Here is a 17,230-nt window from a genome sequence, read left to right as displayed (position 1 = left end):
AAAATAAAAAATAAAAGCCCTCTTGGGATGGAGATGAATGCTGCGGAGGAGTCATCGCGATATGTTCTGTGCGCACCAACTTTCCTCGAGGTCTGATTAAAGAATTGTCTTGTTTTTGGTGCAGTGGGGACAGGATATTTCTCCTACAGCCTGTAAAGAAGCAGAGGAAGCAGCAGTGACTGCAGCTCTTTTATTCTACTTCAAACACTTTGAATGAAAGGCTGCCTCTCCGCCGGTGGTCCAACATGAAAACCTCCACTGCTGCAGGCTCTCTCTCCATCATCTCTCACAACAAATATCTGTCTTTTTAATTATTACAAAACGCCTGTCTATGATTAGGATGCCCTGTGTAGATATGAACCAATGGCTGTTAGCACCTCTTGCTCTCATTAATAGTTAGCCTACAGTAGGGCTACTTCCTCCCCCGTATGTAAATATTACCCTCCACTGAGCAGGCGTGGTCTGCTCTGCCTTTATCCAATCAGGAGACCAAAATGATCTCCCAGCTGCACTGCCTGCTCCAACAAAGCTGCCCTTGCTTAACTTATTTATGGCTATAATTCACCTTTTATTAAATTGCGAATCAAAATTTAAGCACAGCCGAAAATAAGTGCATATTGTTGGTCAATGCACTGTTAAATGTGATTCTGCTTACATGCAAAAAGAAACTCATAAATAGCTAAATAAGACTCAAGAGGTATGTTTTTATATAGTTTTCTGACCAGACCCCTCTTTATAACTTAGTCTTTTTTTTTGCAAAGCAGATCTAATAAAAGGAGCTATGCTGCTGCTAATCCCAATCTGGGATATGTCGAATTACGGCCAATTTATGGTTATAATTGTCTTTATTTTAATTCAATTACAAGTGCATCTAACCAGACACTGCACTGTCAAATCGTATTCTATTTACATGCAAATAGAAAAAAAATATATCTCCAGCAAACTAGCAACATAAGACTGGAGTCATGTGTTTTCATGTAATCAGACTGCACTTTTAAAAGTAGTCACTTTAGCAGAGCAGCTCTAATCAGAGGAACTGGGCTGGTGCTACTTCAGTTTGGGTTGAAACTTCCCTTTTGCATGCTACATAGCTGAATTTGATCTCATCCATGTCTAATCACAGAGTCAAGGGCCTGATAAGGATAAAAATCTAAAACTTCCATTTGCTCCATTTGGTGCTACAACAGTGAGAATGTTATTGGCAATATTCCCTAGTTTGACGGCATCAAGGTAAATAATTTATAACTGAAAAGAATATCCATCATTATTTTTTTTCATATTCAAGATTTGGATTTTGGTCTTCTTACCCGAGTCAGATATTTTATTCTAGATTAATTAACTTGTTTCCAACGCATTTCTTTAAATTTAAATCAGTATTTTATACATGGGCTGTTTTATGCATGGAATAAAATGATTCGTTAAGTTTGCCCTGATTTATTTTATTTGGGATTATTCCGCAGGCACAGTGCGGTGCAGAGAGCTGCGGAGAGCTGCAGCTGGAGAGATGAGAGAAGAAAGAGCTCACCCAGGGTTAAAATGGCCGCCATCCACTGAATACTGAGGTGATTTGTGGCCCATTGTAGCAGCTCACAACCAAAACCCAAGAATAATCCTATTACGAAATAAGATGAAATCAACTTAAAAGCTAGGTTATTAATTTAGGTGCGGAGGCAGATTCAGTCCACTGCTGCCTGAAACTTTTTGGGGTCCATGTGACTGTGAGACTTGCAGATTTTGATGATTTCATTTGATGCGCACTTAAATCTGAGGATGTATCATCTCAGAAATGTGAACACAGAAGCTTATATGTATATCTTTTTTTTTTTTTTTTAATTTCTCCCCCACCATTATCGAGGCTGCTCGGTTTGAAATGTGTTACTTGGATTTGGAATGCAAATGCTTTGTTCAGGAGGAGGAGGGATCAGCGAGGAGTCTGAAAGCGACGAGTTTTTGATTAATGAGCTTTGAAATGGCTCTCTAGGAGCAATAAAGGATGAACTGCTCTCTCTCTCTCTCACACACACACACACACACACATCCATCGTTGCATCATTTCCAATGTCAAAGCATGTTTTTTTCTTATTTCTCTTTTATTGTCACCAATGTGCCATCAGTGGATATTTCTTTAACTCCATTCCTCCAATTTATGAAACATGATTTTGAAGATGTGTACCAATCAATTAGACCGCCAGTGATTAGGCTCTGCTTTAAAGGAAAATGGAGCTTATTCTCTTGTCCCAGCAGATAGGGAGGTAATCATGTGTCCGAGTCAAAAAAAAAAAAAAAAAAAAAAACAGTGACATGTGGAAGATGCAATAAGCCCAATGAAACATCAATAATGTCCAGAGCCTTTTATCCCGCTGAAATGCACTTTGCATTGGAAGCATAGAGCCGTCTGATGAGTTTTAGATATCCTGGTGTCTAATTATTGACTGGCTCTCCCTGTTTGGAGCGTATACAGTAGAGCTGAGGAGTCAATAAGCCTCCTCGGTACTGTTACCTGACAGTTTCACTAAAATAATCAGAAAGCAGTGCTGCTGGGTGTTTTGGGGAAAATCAACAAATGCAATAAAAAAAATACAAGTTTGAGCACTTTATTTACAAAATGTTAAACACAATAAAATATAACATTTCAATATCATTAGGGTTTCATAAATTTATGGATATCCAACTGAATTGAATAATAATGGAAGACAAATAAAAATAGTAATGGACTACACAAAATGACATGCTGGTGTGTATAATATTTCATACTTCGATAGTCTACGTTTTGCTTTAGGTTTGACACAAGATTAACCATGGACATATAGTGGTGTTTATACACTATCAAATGCCCCATTGATCCCAGATTTACAATTAAGAAATGCTCTTTTTTCAACAATACACTGCGAGTCGTAGCATTTTTCAAACCCTGTTTTGCCAACACTTCCAAGTGCACTGATCTGTCCAATCTTACAAAAAAACTCCACACTTATAAATACTCGCATAGAAACGATAAATAATGTGCAATACAAAAGTAATTAAATAATAAATAGGCTATATGCTAGTACGAAAGATTATGCAAAAATAAATGATGCAAAATAAATAAATAGGATGTCCGTGAGGAGAATGAGATCCTACAAAAACAGACGAAAATTTCCCTAAAAGTCTCTAAAGATGAGCTTCTACTTTCATGATCTACAAGACTTACCTTCAAGTAACGGCATGAAATATTCAGTCAAAAAAAAAAATGCGCATTGCACTTGAGAAAAAAAAGGAACAACCATTCTGCGCATCCCCAAATATTCAAGAGAAATGGACAAAGCTGTATTATTTAGAAAATAATTACACAATAGCATTAATAGTAATATCAATAATACTGTAATAATACACACGACTCGCTTGGAGCGCCGTTATTAGACTAGTGAGGTAATAAAAAGAGCGCAACATAATTTTGGCACACATACACACACACGCACGCACGCATGCGCGCGCACGCACACACACACAGACACACACACACACACACAGAAACCACTTATTACAAATGCGTGAGTTTAGGCGCTTCCTGAATCCTTCCCTGAGACGCTTGGTGAGAGGTGAGGTCTGTGTATGTGGGATGGGGATCACAGGGTCCATGATGGTGGTTTCCTGGTATCTGAGCCGCACAGCTGTAGTCCACACTGGTGGATGAGGGGTGGGGAAGATGGCCGAGGTTGAACATGGGGCCCGAGGCTGGCATGGAATCAACAAAATTCCCACCCACATAAACGGGGCTGCCTTGCAAATTGGCGTTGGCAAAGCTGCCGTTGCTCTGCATGCCGTGGTGCTCGTACTCGGAGCCTGGGTACCTCTTCTGTTGCGGGATGCAGCCACCCAAAGGCGCCGTGTACGCCGCCAAGCCGTACATGTTTTGCTGGGGTTTGGCGAAGGATGGGGGCGAGGGCGCGTCATAGTTGAGGCTGTTCACGTTTTGGAGCTGGCCAGAGTATCCAATGTGATTTGGGCCACTCAGCGGCGGGCTCCTATCCGGGGAGTGTCCCAGGGGAGAGTGCGCGAGCCCTTTAGACTTCTGGTCCTTTTTGTATTTCATCCTCCTGTTCTGAAACCAGATCTTTATTTGGCGCTCGGTGAGATTTAACAGATTGGCCATTTCCACTCTCCGAGGGCGACAAAGGTAGCGGTTAAAGTGAAACTCCTTCTCCAGCTCCACAAGTTGCGCGCTGGTGTAAGCAGTTCTGACCCGTTTGGAGGCTGGTCCCGGCGGGCTCTTCTCATCACTCACCTCGCCACCTGTGAAGGAACCAGAGCATCGTCTTAGCCTCTTTTACAGCCATCGTTTTATAATGCAGTCATAAACTGTGAGCACAACAAGGCCCAGTCCACTCCCATCCCCACAGACAGACTATGTGAAGATTTTGGGGGGTCCCCATCAATATTTGAAACATGTGCACCACATGAAAAGATGAAAGTAGCAGGGGATTTTATTTTTATGACAAATTAAAGACATTTAAACCATACATCTGACAAACTGATCTTACCTAAAATAATCTTGAAAACCAATTGCTTTAAAAAAGAAAGTAAATCTATCTATTAATCTTATCTTTAACTATTAAGTGTACTTCAAATTTACTTTTATTTACTTAGTTTTGTTTAATTTTTGCAACGTAAAAAATGGCAAGTGAAATTGTTTGTGTTAGCAACTTCAGTAAACAAAGTTAGTCTGACTTAACTTGAGCATTACAAAGAGCATTTTGTCAATGATGACGTTAGGAGATCTGTGAGTTCTGTTTTGTTAACATTTTACAAAAAGTACAAACATAATTGACTAGTTTGCAACCAGCAGATTATGTACAGCACAGAATGGTGCTGGTTTACTGAAGTTGCTAAAACTTAGAAAGATTGATTTAATAAACTTGTCATTTTAAAGTTGCAACAATGCAAAATTAAGTGAATATAACTAAATTTTCAGTAAACTTATCAATGAGATATGAAGTAAATATTATATTTACTTACTTTTTAAAGCAATCAGTTTCCTAGATATTATTTCAATTGGTTTTTTTTTTTTAAGAAAGATCAACTTGTCAGATATTACAGTGCACTCCCATCTCCTTTCCACCACACACAAAGCTATAAATAAGTGCAGATTTGTACACCCCAATAACAGTATAAGAGTAGTTTAATTTAATACATTTACACCATAAATGTATACAGAAAATGCACTAATGTGCGTAAAAATCTACCAGAATGCATGAAATTAAGTGGTGTATGCTTATTTTTTCATGTGGAAGACCCCCAAACAGCATTTTTCATATGTGCCCCCCACGCCCACCAATGTTGAAACAAAACCTACGCCTTTGCAGGTATGCACACGCACCATCGTGGTCTCTACCTGCACTGGTGCAGTTGTTGCTCTTCTGCTTGGAGTTCTGCCTGGTCTCCTTCATCCAGGGGAATATCTGCTTTGTGAGGGTCGGCGTGGCAGTGCTGGAGGCGCTAGATGGAGATTTCTTCTTCTGGGATGCGTTGCTGTTGGAGCTGGGAGAGGATGCGGACAGTGGAGGTGCCTGCTGCTCCCCAATACTCGTGGCTTGGCTGCTGCTGTTGCTTTGACTGCTGCTTTGCCGCATGCAGTCTCCGTTCAGGTCACTGTCTTTGAGGGTCGGCGGCCGGACAGCAGAGGTCTGGATGGGACACACTGAGCCCTGGTAGTCATTGTCAATGTTGGAAGCGGGGTAGGACTGGTGAGCGGGGCCGTAGTTGTAAGAGTCTGGTTTGGGGAAGGTGTAACCTCCAAAAAGTCCAGAGTTATCGTAATATGTTGCTTTCTGCATTTTGTGGGTTCAAAGCCAATAAGCCAGTGCAACTCTATCCAATGGCATGGATGGTGTTTATTCACGTGATTGGTGTTTCCCACCGTTGCTCCAGTCTGTGACCTATAAAGAGAAATATATCAAATGGAGGACGCACATGGAGAAGGCCCATACTCATTATGGCTCCAAATTTCTTAACATGTTTAAAATTCATTATTTAAAGTCACAATCAAACAGGAGATTCACCCTCCTTGGCCCTCGCGCTGCTATACTGCAGCTATTAAATTATAAACTACCAACTGTCTCCACAGTGTCTATAACAGTGATACATCTCACAGCCCCAGATTCGAGACTCATTTCTGGCACAAAACAGTTAAAGTTTAACTTGAGCTAAAAGGACCCTCTGGGAGGCTTTAGGAGTCCCTCAGAAATAAGCTGAATCAGCATTTGACACACACACATACACACAATACCCTTTTCACTAATCACAAGGCCTGACAAAGCCCGTCATGCATTGTTCCCTGCAGCAGAAATATAGCCCACCAAAGCCGCGCGCACATGCGTTTGGATCACATGTTTACGCACAGGAGAAGCTCAATATTAATCGCCTGAGAGCCGTTTATTATTCGTTTTAATATCAGAAATGTAGGTGATAGAGGCGTGTGTGAGTAACTGTGTGTGTGTGTGTGTGTGTGTGTGTGTGTGTGATTGTGTGTGTGTGTGTGAGAGAGAGAGAGAGAGAGAGAGAGAGAGAGAGATGTTGGGTGGGGGTGGGAGTTAAATATGATATTTCATTAGCCTTTCACATGCCTTAACCGATATACTTTGGCTTTTTTATGTTCTGCTCCTGATTCATTCATGCAAAATTAAACTTTAATTGTGGAAAAAAAATATATAATAATAAAGAGAAAATGTATCAAATATTCTAGATATTTTTGACAGCAGCTAAATTTGTGCTCAGAATATAGCAGAGAAACGCGCGACAGCATTTGCAGCACAAGTTGAAACACAAATATCAAAGGGCCCTGTACTGTATGTTGGTGGCTTGAGGAGGTGCAGCCTGCGCCGTGCATAACAATTGCACCTGTCAGTGTGGACCGCAGCAAAATTTATGACCGCAAATGTTATGGTTGTAAACGGCCTCAGAGAGGAATGAAAAGCAAAACAGTCCTCAAGACTCGCAGCCCTCAGAAGTGTAAAACTAAGCGTAGGAGGAAGGCAAGGGAAAGAATTTCATACTCGGCGACTTCTCCCATGCAGAGGCTCGGTTTATAAACGATGCCTCCAGTCTGACTGAGCGCGAGACTGCAGCCAAACACCGAGAAGACAGACTGGAGAGATTTCTGGGGATATTGGCGATTACGCATTGGCTAAAATGTGGGAATCGTGGGATGAAATGGTGAAATTCTTCCTGACTTTAAGATTTATAATTTCAAGTTTTTATGTTGGATTTTAAAATGATGTAAACATTTTTTTCTTGTGGAAAAATAGTATTTTAATGCTATTTGGCTCATTTGGCTTTATTCATACGGTCTTGAAGACGCAGAATTGGATATACTGGAATGGGACTCCGGCCTGCGCAAATAATTACCCGTACAGGCGAAGTTAAAGTCATCCCTCATGTCTGTGTCCGTGATTTAAGCCTCCTGTGAAACACTGTGAGCACCGTTAATATGTTGCCTAATAACAAAGCACCCTTTCACCTTGTTAGCAGTTGCTCTGTGTTGTTCACTCCCTTCATTAAAGAAATGTTACTCACCGAAATTTGCGCAAATCTTTTTTATATCCCTCACGCATTCATCACTGCTCCCACCTCGACCTGCAAGAGAAATAAAATCAATTAATTCTTCACATTAGATACTTTTTTCTCTTTTTAATCACACTCAAATGCTTGAAAATCATTGCATAAATCCATGTTTTATGTTAAATAAAAAAAGATTAATATCATCAGGCCCAATCTTCACATATTTAAACAAATTACCATAAAAATGACCGTAATTTAACTGAAATCCTAAATATATTTTAGTTCAAATAATTCCTGGACAAATAATTATTTAATTTTTATTTTTTTATTCAGTTTTACAAAATGTTAAACAGATAATTGTCACCGCAATGACCACACACTTTTTTTCTCTGTTTAAAATGTTTGACGTAGAAAACTCCTACATGTGCATTTTTTCCACAAAGAGCCCAAATATTTAGCAGTCTTAAGCTTTTTTAGGTGACCTTTGGGTCATTCAGCATTAAGCCAACGTTTAATGAACAACGAGCAGTTTGGCTTCAAGTGGACTCAACTCTCAACTAAATTCACAGCAGCTTTTCAGCGGGGACACAAACAGCAGGAGGAGATGCTCCACCGGCGGCAAGAAAGTAGAAATTAAACCTCAGGAAATTTTCTGTGATTTTTTTATTTAATTTAATTTTTTTTATTGTTGGTGAAACCACGTCTGTTTTTGCTTGTATTTGGGAATAATTGCTGCTTTAAATTTTGATCATGGACATTTAAGATTCCTTCGAAGTGGAATATTTGTTAAAGCTGGTCGATAATCTGCGCCTGAAGTGCTTTCTGAGCACACTGAGCTACTAGTAACAGACATGGTCCTCTTTTCAAACAGCAGTGTTTTTCGCCTACGCGTTGTTACGGTAAGTTTGGTTCACACAATGGGCCGGACTCATTGTGAAGTGTTATTATCCCAGTTAGTCGGCTAGCCCTTCAAATGCTGCTCAGAATTTAAGTTAAACAGAAATGCAGTGGCGTTTTATAATTATTATTGTTGGGAAATGTTTGTTACTTTCAAGAAATAACAGATAACAGTTTGAAAAATAGCGTCTCGCTGTTGTTTGGAGTAAAATGCAATGTCTGTTTATCCTGGAGAAAATACGAGCTGCTCACAAAATCACCAGTTGCAGGAAAATGTTTTGCTTTCATTCTGCTTTTGTTGATTTTGGTATAAATTCAGGAGCCATTCTGCAAAGACTCATAATTACGAGCATACATGAAGATGTTGTGCACGTAGATTGAACCATAATCCATTGAAAATCACTTAAGAATCTACAGCAGCAAAAGTAGGAATAATAAACTTAAATATAAAATAATAAGCTTTTATTGTCATAGCGACTCAGGCCTATTTTTTTTTTATTCCCATCAAATTTAAAAAAGGAATATTCATACGAGTTACAATTAAGCAAATACAAGTGAGTCAAAAACACATCCAAATAGTATAGAAAATTAAGCATTTGCCTTTATCCTTGTTCACTATCCAGCCCGGTAATCCTTCAAAACATCCAATATGAATTCATGTATAATATAACGTTGCAGGTTAACAAAGCCATATAGCTGAAACCACATAAATCACGGCAAACGCCACTGTGACGATAAGACAACAAATTAATGTGATTTACGATCCAAGAGTCAAAAAGAAAAGTTCCTCTCCTACTTCTTCTTCTTCTTCTTCTTCCCTCCGAGTCGGTTTTCATCGAAACGTGAAATCAGCTGAAAAGCAGCTCGAGCTCAAGCTGTCGATAATATTTGCAGGCGCTTTTTTACGAAGAAAAAATATTACAAAAATAATGAATCTGCTTTTGAAGAGGAAGCTGTGGAGTCCATATCCGCACCGGCGAGAGCGACATTAACAAGCATCACCTCCCTGAGTGGAATAAATCATATATATTTCCTTGCATTATATTAACCCGTGGTTAAAGGTTGCTTTCTGCTGTGCGATTGCTTACCTGCGAATCAATTCATCATAAAGCAGCTTCCCTCTCAGTCTCAGTTCCTCTCCACGCAGTCTCTAGAATAAATCCTTCACCCTTTGTCTGTAGACAATGCTGTCCTAAACCTGATCTTGCTGTTTTTCAGACATTTCCATATACCAGTGGAGACAGTATTCCCGAAAGAATGGAAGGACTCGCATTCAACTACCAATAAAAAGCGAACAAGGTATCCTTATTCCAGAAAAAAAAATCCCTGGCAATCAATCACCCATCGAAATATACAGAAAGGGATAGGCCTGTTCACATTTGGAGCTAACATTAGGATTTTTGGGATGTTTCGGAAGCTTTGTGATGACAAATAAAGGCGCTGCCTTAAGATACAAGCATATTTGTTCACGTGATTGTTCTCTTCTACAGCCGAGTCTTACCTCACCAATCCATTTTGATAAAGGGTGGCGTTTATTTCCTCATCTGAACTGTGTGAAAATGCTCCTCTGCCTATTTCTTTTCATCTCCTACTGAATTACAACTCGCCTGCACTTCAGCACGCGCATTATGTGCTGTTGTTGAGGTATTAATAATAAAGATTTAACACTGTATTCTCCTCCATCAGAGCACTGGTTACAGCATTTTTAGTGTCTGCGTATTATTAAAATGAATTTCTGGGCTTTTTAAATGTTGCAGCAGCTATGAGATTTGCAGCATTTTTTTGGATATTCTCACTTGTTTTTAAAAGGGAAAATTCACAATAAGACGCGTAAAGTGGGCATTAAATGCACCACAGTTCAATATTTTGGATAATATTATAAAAGAATGCTGTTATACTTTCTATCATGTCCTTTTTAGTCGCCCAATAACTGCGATGATGTGCATTAAAAAAAAAAGATATATATGAAATAAACGGCATGTGTTCTTCCAGCTGGATTGTATTCAAATAAACCACATTATCATCTTTTGTTTGTTGTGTCTGTCCTCACACACACAAAGAGTGAGAGAGCCATGTCCTCTCCTGCATTGTTTTCAATATATGTCACAAAAAAAGAACAATGGCACCGTTTGATAGTCGATAAATAAATACATTGGGAGGGAAAAAGACCAGAATGGATTGGAAGATTTGGAGCGAGCGTCGGCTGCTTCAGCAGTGGGTTATCTTTGCAGAGAAGAAGAAGAAGAAGAAGTAGAAGAAGAAGAAGAAGAAGAGATGCAGGACTGGTAGCGTCGCAGCATATGTTCAGAGGGTAATAAAAGTGAAAGATTTACAGTTTTCGCCCGGCCCCCCAACAGCCTCGCACCCTTTCAGGAATTACTGAGAATGATTTACAAGGAGGCTGAACTGTCAGTCTGCCCAAACTTCCACCACTTCTTAGAAATCAAGATCAAATCAGCCCACACTAACAATAAAAAAGAGAAGAAATCTCAACACTGTCCTCTCCAGCTAAACGCTAAATGATATTTATCTAGTGTTGAAAACTTGGACTATAAATCCAGATATGTTCATTTCGACTTAGCAATTTATAATTCTCATGCTGTTTTCTTTAAAAAAAAAAAAAAAAAATCTGAATTCATTTTTATTGCAGTAAATTGTTAAAAATCTGAATTAGATCCAGAAGAAAGAATGAGTGGGCCCTGTGGAGGGGCCAAACTGAGCTGTGTCCGAAAGAGCATTTATTCAGAGCGAGCAGCCATAAATACATGTCACTGCCCTTTAGTTTTTACCATTTATACTATCAATCCCTCTCAAGACACATGCGTAAAAAAAAGCAAGCAGAAAATTTCTACCATTTCTTACATATTCGATAAATAAAAAAAAAAAAGAAGACATGCACTCAGCGACACAGCCAAATATACAATCGTGCTCAGAGCGCACACATCAAAGACAGCAATTTATCAAATATCACGACATTTGATATCGTCATTTAGCGGCTCGGGCAACATGAAAAATGCTGAAATATTTACCTACCCAAGCATCCATCGGTTCGGATGTGTTGCTAAAGTGCGCGGCTACGCTTGCGCCGGGTATCGGATATTATTTTCTTGGGGGATCTCTTCAGTTTTCAAGTCTGATAGAGTCCTTGCGATTAATGACGACGCCGTGTTTCTAGGGGGACGTGCTGCATTAATTATTTAGACAATCACGTGGTCGAGAATAGAGAGCGGAGTGGTATAGTCTCTGGATTATATCTCTGAATGCAGACAGCGCACTTTAATATATCTTAGGGGGGTTGTCTGGCTCGGAGAGGCTTCTGCGAAAACAGCTGGAAATCAAATATGGCCGGATGGAGAGCAACGACGCTGTATTCCTGCACTGGGTGCAGTGTCATTGAAAATGGCACTGCCTTTGGCTCCCATTTATTGCTGTTCAGACATGTAGGTCAGTGTGGCTACACACTGTACGTTGTAGTAGGCTGCTCTGACCTGATAATTGCTGGAGGGGGGGGGGGGGTGGGGGGGCTGTGTTGTCATGTGTTTAATTTTATTTCGTGTTTTGATAGCAGGGGTTTACGTTGGATATTAAAAAAAAATGATAAATAAATAAAAAGCAATCTTTAGTTAGCTTAGGAAAGTATATGTATATTAGGTGCTTGTGTGTTTATGTATGTGTATAATGGGAGCGTGTGTCATAGATTCAGAGAGAAGCTGAGACAAAGTGATGCTACCAATCCACTCTCCCGCTCATCCTCTCTTCTGCATCTATGTGCAGATCATTTATGGCAGGATGGTGGATTGGTAGCATCACTTTGTCTCAGCTTCTCTCTGAATCTATGACACACGCTCCCATTATACACATACATAAACACACAAGCGCCATGTGCGCGCCCGTAGGCCCGCGTGCCCCCAGTGGGGATCAGACAGTGGTCACTGGGGATGAAAACACTGCTGAGTGACTCAAGATTGTCTTTCCACATGTCCGTTTATGGCCACTTTTGTTTGTATCAGGACTGATTGTGCAGTGTGGAGGGTCGGAGGTCAGCGCAGCGATGGGTCATATTCAATAAAGACATATCTCGTGAAGCACAGTGTGGTTTATTATCATATATGTAGGAGTTTATTATATGTACATGCTTATAAATGTGGCGTAATAGGATTTTGGAGCAAGACAACCGCCACTGAAAAAGTTTGGATTTGTCCGTTTGAATTTACGAGGCCAGCAGACTTCATTTGTGTTCCTATTGTTTAATAAAGACTAATGTAACGAACTTTTTTTTGCAATAAAGGCTCAAGTCAAAGTCTTCCAAGAGCCCAAAGCAGTTTTCATTATATAAAATCACCTTGAAAAGCTCCACTAAGAGCTCATGAGGATGTTTTTGCGCATTCTTGTGCTCCTGTCGTTAAGAGCTATAACGAGGGAGAATTTAGAGCAGAAACTCGTTCTTTAACACGATTTTAAAGATATGCTACACTTTTAGAAGTACAACAATATATTTATGCTCGTAAAATTCATGCTTGGCGTGAGAAGAGGCTGAATTTGCTCATGCAGCGCACATTTGGTGCATTTGTGGATGTTTGGTAAAGGGGGACTGTAGGTCCATATGGCTCCACACGCTTGTTGAAAAACTCTTTTCCCACCAAAAGTGATCCGTTTGTTAACGGTTCTAAACAAACTGTACTGAATAACCCCATAAAAAAACATGAAAATAAAATAAAGTTCTGAGCAGAGTGAGAGAGATTTTTTTTCAAATACCTGAGTTGGCCCGGGTAAATATTTCCCCAAAATGTAGATAATTATCGACTGAAGAAAATATATTTTTTCAAAAATCTCGCGACAAAATGGTCTTTGCAGTCATTTAAATGCATAATCAGTAGAAATCTTTATTTTCCAATATACTTCTCGCATCTCAATGCACAATACAAGGTAAAAAGCATGTACAAAAATAAAACCAAAAAGATTGCATATTGACATGAGGTGACAAATGCACAAATCAGAAGCTTTTGGGGGCTGATATAAATACTGTCGAAACACGTGTAAAAACTATAGAGTTCGCGCACTGGCTCTTTGAATGCTTTGGTTTTTTAAGTGTGGAAAAAAAGCCTCCAAAGCAAAGCGAGCAGCGCCTGGGAGAGAAAATGCTGCCTGTCCGGCGGGTCAGGGGTGTTGGGGTCAGTCCTTGCGGCTGAAATGTGTCCCCTGGATGAACCTGCCACTGCTGCTTTTGTCGACCTTCGGTTGAAATACCTTTTCAAACGTCTCATCGCGAAGACTTCACAGAGAAGACCTCTTCGTACTGGGAGAGCTTCTGGGCTTTTTTTTGTCCGAAGACAATGACGGTATAAAACAAGAAATATCTGTCTTGAAACGTGACGTGAAAAGCCCCCCTCGGTTGTGTCAATGAAAAACTAGAAGATTCCCACATTAACTAAAGACTAAAACTTTGCATAAAGCCATGCTAATAATCCACAAGAGTTCAAACATATTTTTAGATTAATTAACGAATACTTTTAATTAAAATTGTATGTGTGCTATACGAAATTTACACGTTTTTTTAAACAAATAAATAATGACGTAAAAAAAATCATATCGAGAAAAATAAACAATTGTACTCCTAAATATTCTGTTTTTGATTATTTCCGATGAGAAAACATCCAATATCAATTCGATGCCATGCAGAAACAAATGATCTTTCATATAAGACTTCCAAATGGCAAGTGAGAGCCTCTGAAAATGTACACTGTTTACAAAGATGTCAGGAGAGATTTATAAGGGCACTCAGAATAGTATGCACACAGGAATGTCTTGCTTTTGGGAATTATATTTAGGCTAAGAAAATTTCAAAGCTTTATTGTACAAAATAAGTTAAAACATACGAGTTACAAAGAAACGAGGGTGTGAGAGATTCAGCCGGGTTATTGCAACTTAACGAAAGTGTGTTTGGCGTGCTCTAAATGCAAAATAATGGTTCCTTCAAGTATATATTTATATATTGTGCGTTTAATGCGATGTTTCAATAGGAAGAAAAACTGAAATAATATGTGTGTGTTTGTGTGTGTGTGTAATTTGAACCAAGGGCTTTCCTTTTCTGAATAAAGACATTTCAGTCTTTAAAACCAGCGTGAATCCACGTGAGAAGAGCTGCAACATTTTGTTTAAATCCATGAAATGAGACGAGGTTGCCCATTTTAACGTCCTTAGGCGTCCAAAAAAAAGGAAGAAAAAAAAAAGAAAAAGAAAAAGAAAAGTTCGATGTTTTTGTCTCTTTGAGGAAAATAAAAACAGAACTTTCAAACCTCTCACTTATAAAGACTGATTGATTTTCTGACTCAATCTGGAGTCAACACTGCTGCTGGGGTCTTTTTTTGTTAAATAAAAAAATGACTAAAAACAACATCAGTCCATGCAAAAGTCAGATGCAACCTTTGTCTTTTTTATGTACAGTTTATTTCTAAAACACCTTCCTCTTGTCTTATAATGATGTGATATCAGTCTGGTTGTCCTTCTGCATGCTCTGCAGATGGCTGGAGGCTGGTGCAGATCTGCCTTTGGTGTTGGGCAGTTTGTGATCTTTCTTCCATTTCATCCGTCTATTTTGAAACCAGATTTTGATCTGCCTTTCGGAGAGACAAAGAGTGTGAGCAATCTCAATCCGCCGCCGCCTGGTCAGATACCTGTTAAAATGAAACTCCTTTTCAAGCTCCAAAACCTGCTGCCGGGTGTAAGCTGTTCTGGACCGCTTGGGCTCAGATCCTGTATAATCCGGGTTCACTGGGAGAAAGAAAACAAACAAGAGTGTGGAGAAAAAGTCACCAAATGTGGCCAATGCAGCATGCAGGAAAAAACAACAACACAAGAGGCGTCTCTCTCTCTCTAGACCCGGAGCGCTCAAACTTTATGTACAAGGAAGCGAGAGCAGGAAATAAGTGAGTGATTTTTAAGTGAATTTAAGCAGATTTGCTGCAGATTTAAGCGCCATTACAACCGGTCAATATGTGTTTTCAGGAGCTTTCAGGCGCTCACCTAGCGGCCTATTTCCTGAGCTATAAAAATTTATGACTTGTGTAATTGGCGAGGCCTTTCAAAGACTCCCATAAATATTACACTGAACGATTTCTAAAGTACACGTCTCAGTTGGTCCATAAGAAGAGGAAGAAGAAGAAATCTTACCAGTAGTTACGTGGACTTTCTTCATCCAGGGGTAAACTACTGCAGGCTGCTTGGACTGTATCCCATTTTGGCTCTTTGTGTTTTGCTGCTGTCCACAAGTCCGGGGTCCGGCCACTTGGACCGGGGGCCCCTGCTCAGTCTGTGCGCTAAAAGGGCTCGAGTGGCTGGATCTCTCGTGCACATGACCCCGTGGCTGCACTGTGGAGTCCTGCACAGTGTTGCAGCTGAAGGGCTGCTCCGTGTAGTTTGACCGTGGGTAGATCCCTGGATGCTGAAAGTCTGTGTCCTGCGATGGACTGTAGTAGTCCGAGCCCTGCTCAGATATATAGTTATTTTGTGAATATTCCTCGCAGGGAGGAAATTTGGGATCCACATACTTAGAGTTCACCATATACGAACTCATGGCCATTAATTTCTGAAGGTAGAAAATACTAATTTTTCTCGAGTTGTCTTTTTTTCCTCCCTCCATAAAGCCCTCCTACTTGGTGTCAACTGAATAAAGTTAGCGAACCATGTGACCAGATCGGCCAATAGAGGTGATGCTGGTCCATAAACGGGTAAACATACAACTAAAAGCAATTTTATCCAACTTAAGATACACCAAAATTGGACCTCGGTGGGGAAAAAACAAACAATTACACTGAAACATCTGCGTGCGCATAAAATGCACATTGGAAAAAAAAAATAAAGAAAAACACACATCATTTCAATCTTACCTCAATAATTAACTATAAAATTACACATATAAAGAAATGTGATAATCTGACTGTGTTTAGAGTTGTTTCATCCAAGCAGATAGAAAAATATGTCAGTTTCTAAGTCTAACTTGAAGGCATGGTGTTCACAAACAAAAGATACAAAAAGCCCCTTGGCATAAAAGCAGCGAATAATGACTGAGGACAATTGATGGACACTGTCTTTGTCAAGAAGGGGTCATCCAAAAGTTACACGAATCTCATCACTTCATCTGCTGCCATCCCTTTGAAAAAACTGTCTCAGGAGCCTATTGGCCAGCAGCAGCAGCCTCTGGGAATCAATAATGTGGACACACAAGCAGGAGGAACAAGCTACAGCTGGAGTGTGCTCAGTCTGTTAGTAAATTCATTCCAATCCCGACACGCTAAAATAGAAATAATCCCCGATTTTTCTAACATTTTGTGTCAGATTTCCTTTAAAGCCTATAGAGTTTCACCATGCCCCAGAGCGCCTCTGGTGAAGTATGTGGTGTTGTCAGATTTACTCTCATCCATGAGCCAACACTGTCACTGCAGCATCTGACAGCAGGCACCAAACTCCTGATCATAATCAGAATAAAATGGCAATAAATCGAAGTTTTTTCATCGACCATATACTCCCCTAGAATCGAATCTGTGATTATGGTTTTATGACACAAATTCGGTTCTACAGGGTATATATAGACGACGGCAAGCCCGCTTTTAGCAACGATAACCACAGCACTTTATTTGCAGAGCACTTCAGCCAAACAAAATACACAAAGTGGCCCACAGAAACAAAGTTACAAAAGGAAATAAGAGGCATGTGTGGCAAAACACACACTGGGGAATTCACATTATAGGCTGTAATAATATTAAAATGTATTATTCTATTTAGTATCATTTTTGGAGTT

The 17,230-nt window shown here is 39.8% G+C and overlaps 2 protein-coding genes across 3 annotated transcripts; both read right to left on the bottom strand.

The window, feature by feature from the left end:
- Positions 1-3,520: 3,520 nt before the first annotated feature.
- hoxd3a (homeobox D3a) lies at positions 3,521-5,822 on the bottom strand. The gene is made up of 2 exons (XM_042495002.1): positions 5,372-5,822; positions 3,521-4,272 (listed from the first exon to the last, which is right to left on the bottom strand). The coding sequence occupies exons 1-2, from the start codon at positions 5,811-5,813 to the stop codon at positions 3,521-3,523; spliced, it is 1,194 nt and encodes a 397-aa protein (XP_042350936.1). The 5' UTR covers positions 5,814-5,822.
- Positions 5,823-16,470, bottom strand: hoxd4a (homeobox D4a). 2 transcript variants are annotated; one of them, XM_042495004.1, is made up of 4 exons: positions 15,604-16,470; positions 15,108-15,204; positions 7,552-7,611; positions 5,823-5,915 (listed from the first exon to the last, which is right to left on the bottom strand). In XM_042495004.1, the coding sequence occupies exons 1-3, from the start codon at positions 16,070-16,072 to the stop codon at positions 7,593-7,595; spliced, it is 585 nt and encodes a 194-aa protein (XP_042350938.1). In that variant the 5' UTR covers positions 16,073-16,470; the 3' UTR covers positions 5,823-5,915; positions 7,552-7,592. The 2 variants fall into 2 exon arrangements, with proteins under 2 accessions (XP_042350938.1, XP_042350937.1); XM_042495003.1 differs by lacking the exons at positions 5,823-5,915; positions 7,552-7,611 and having other exon boundaries at positions 14,062-15,204.
- Between the last annotated feature and the right edge of the window lie 760 nt (positions 16,471-17,230).

The sequence above is a fragment of the Plectropomus leopardus genome, chromosome 10, assembly GCF_008729295.1.
Source record: "Plectropomus leopardus isolate mb chromosome 10, YSFRI_Pleo_2.0, whole genome shotgun sequence".
Lineage (NCBI taxonomy): Eukaryota > Metazoa > Chordata > Actinopteri > Perciformes > Serranidae > Plectropomus > Plectropomus leopardus.
Note: the sequence above shows the minus strand (reverse complement) of the source record. Positions and strands in the feature narration are given on the sequence as shown.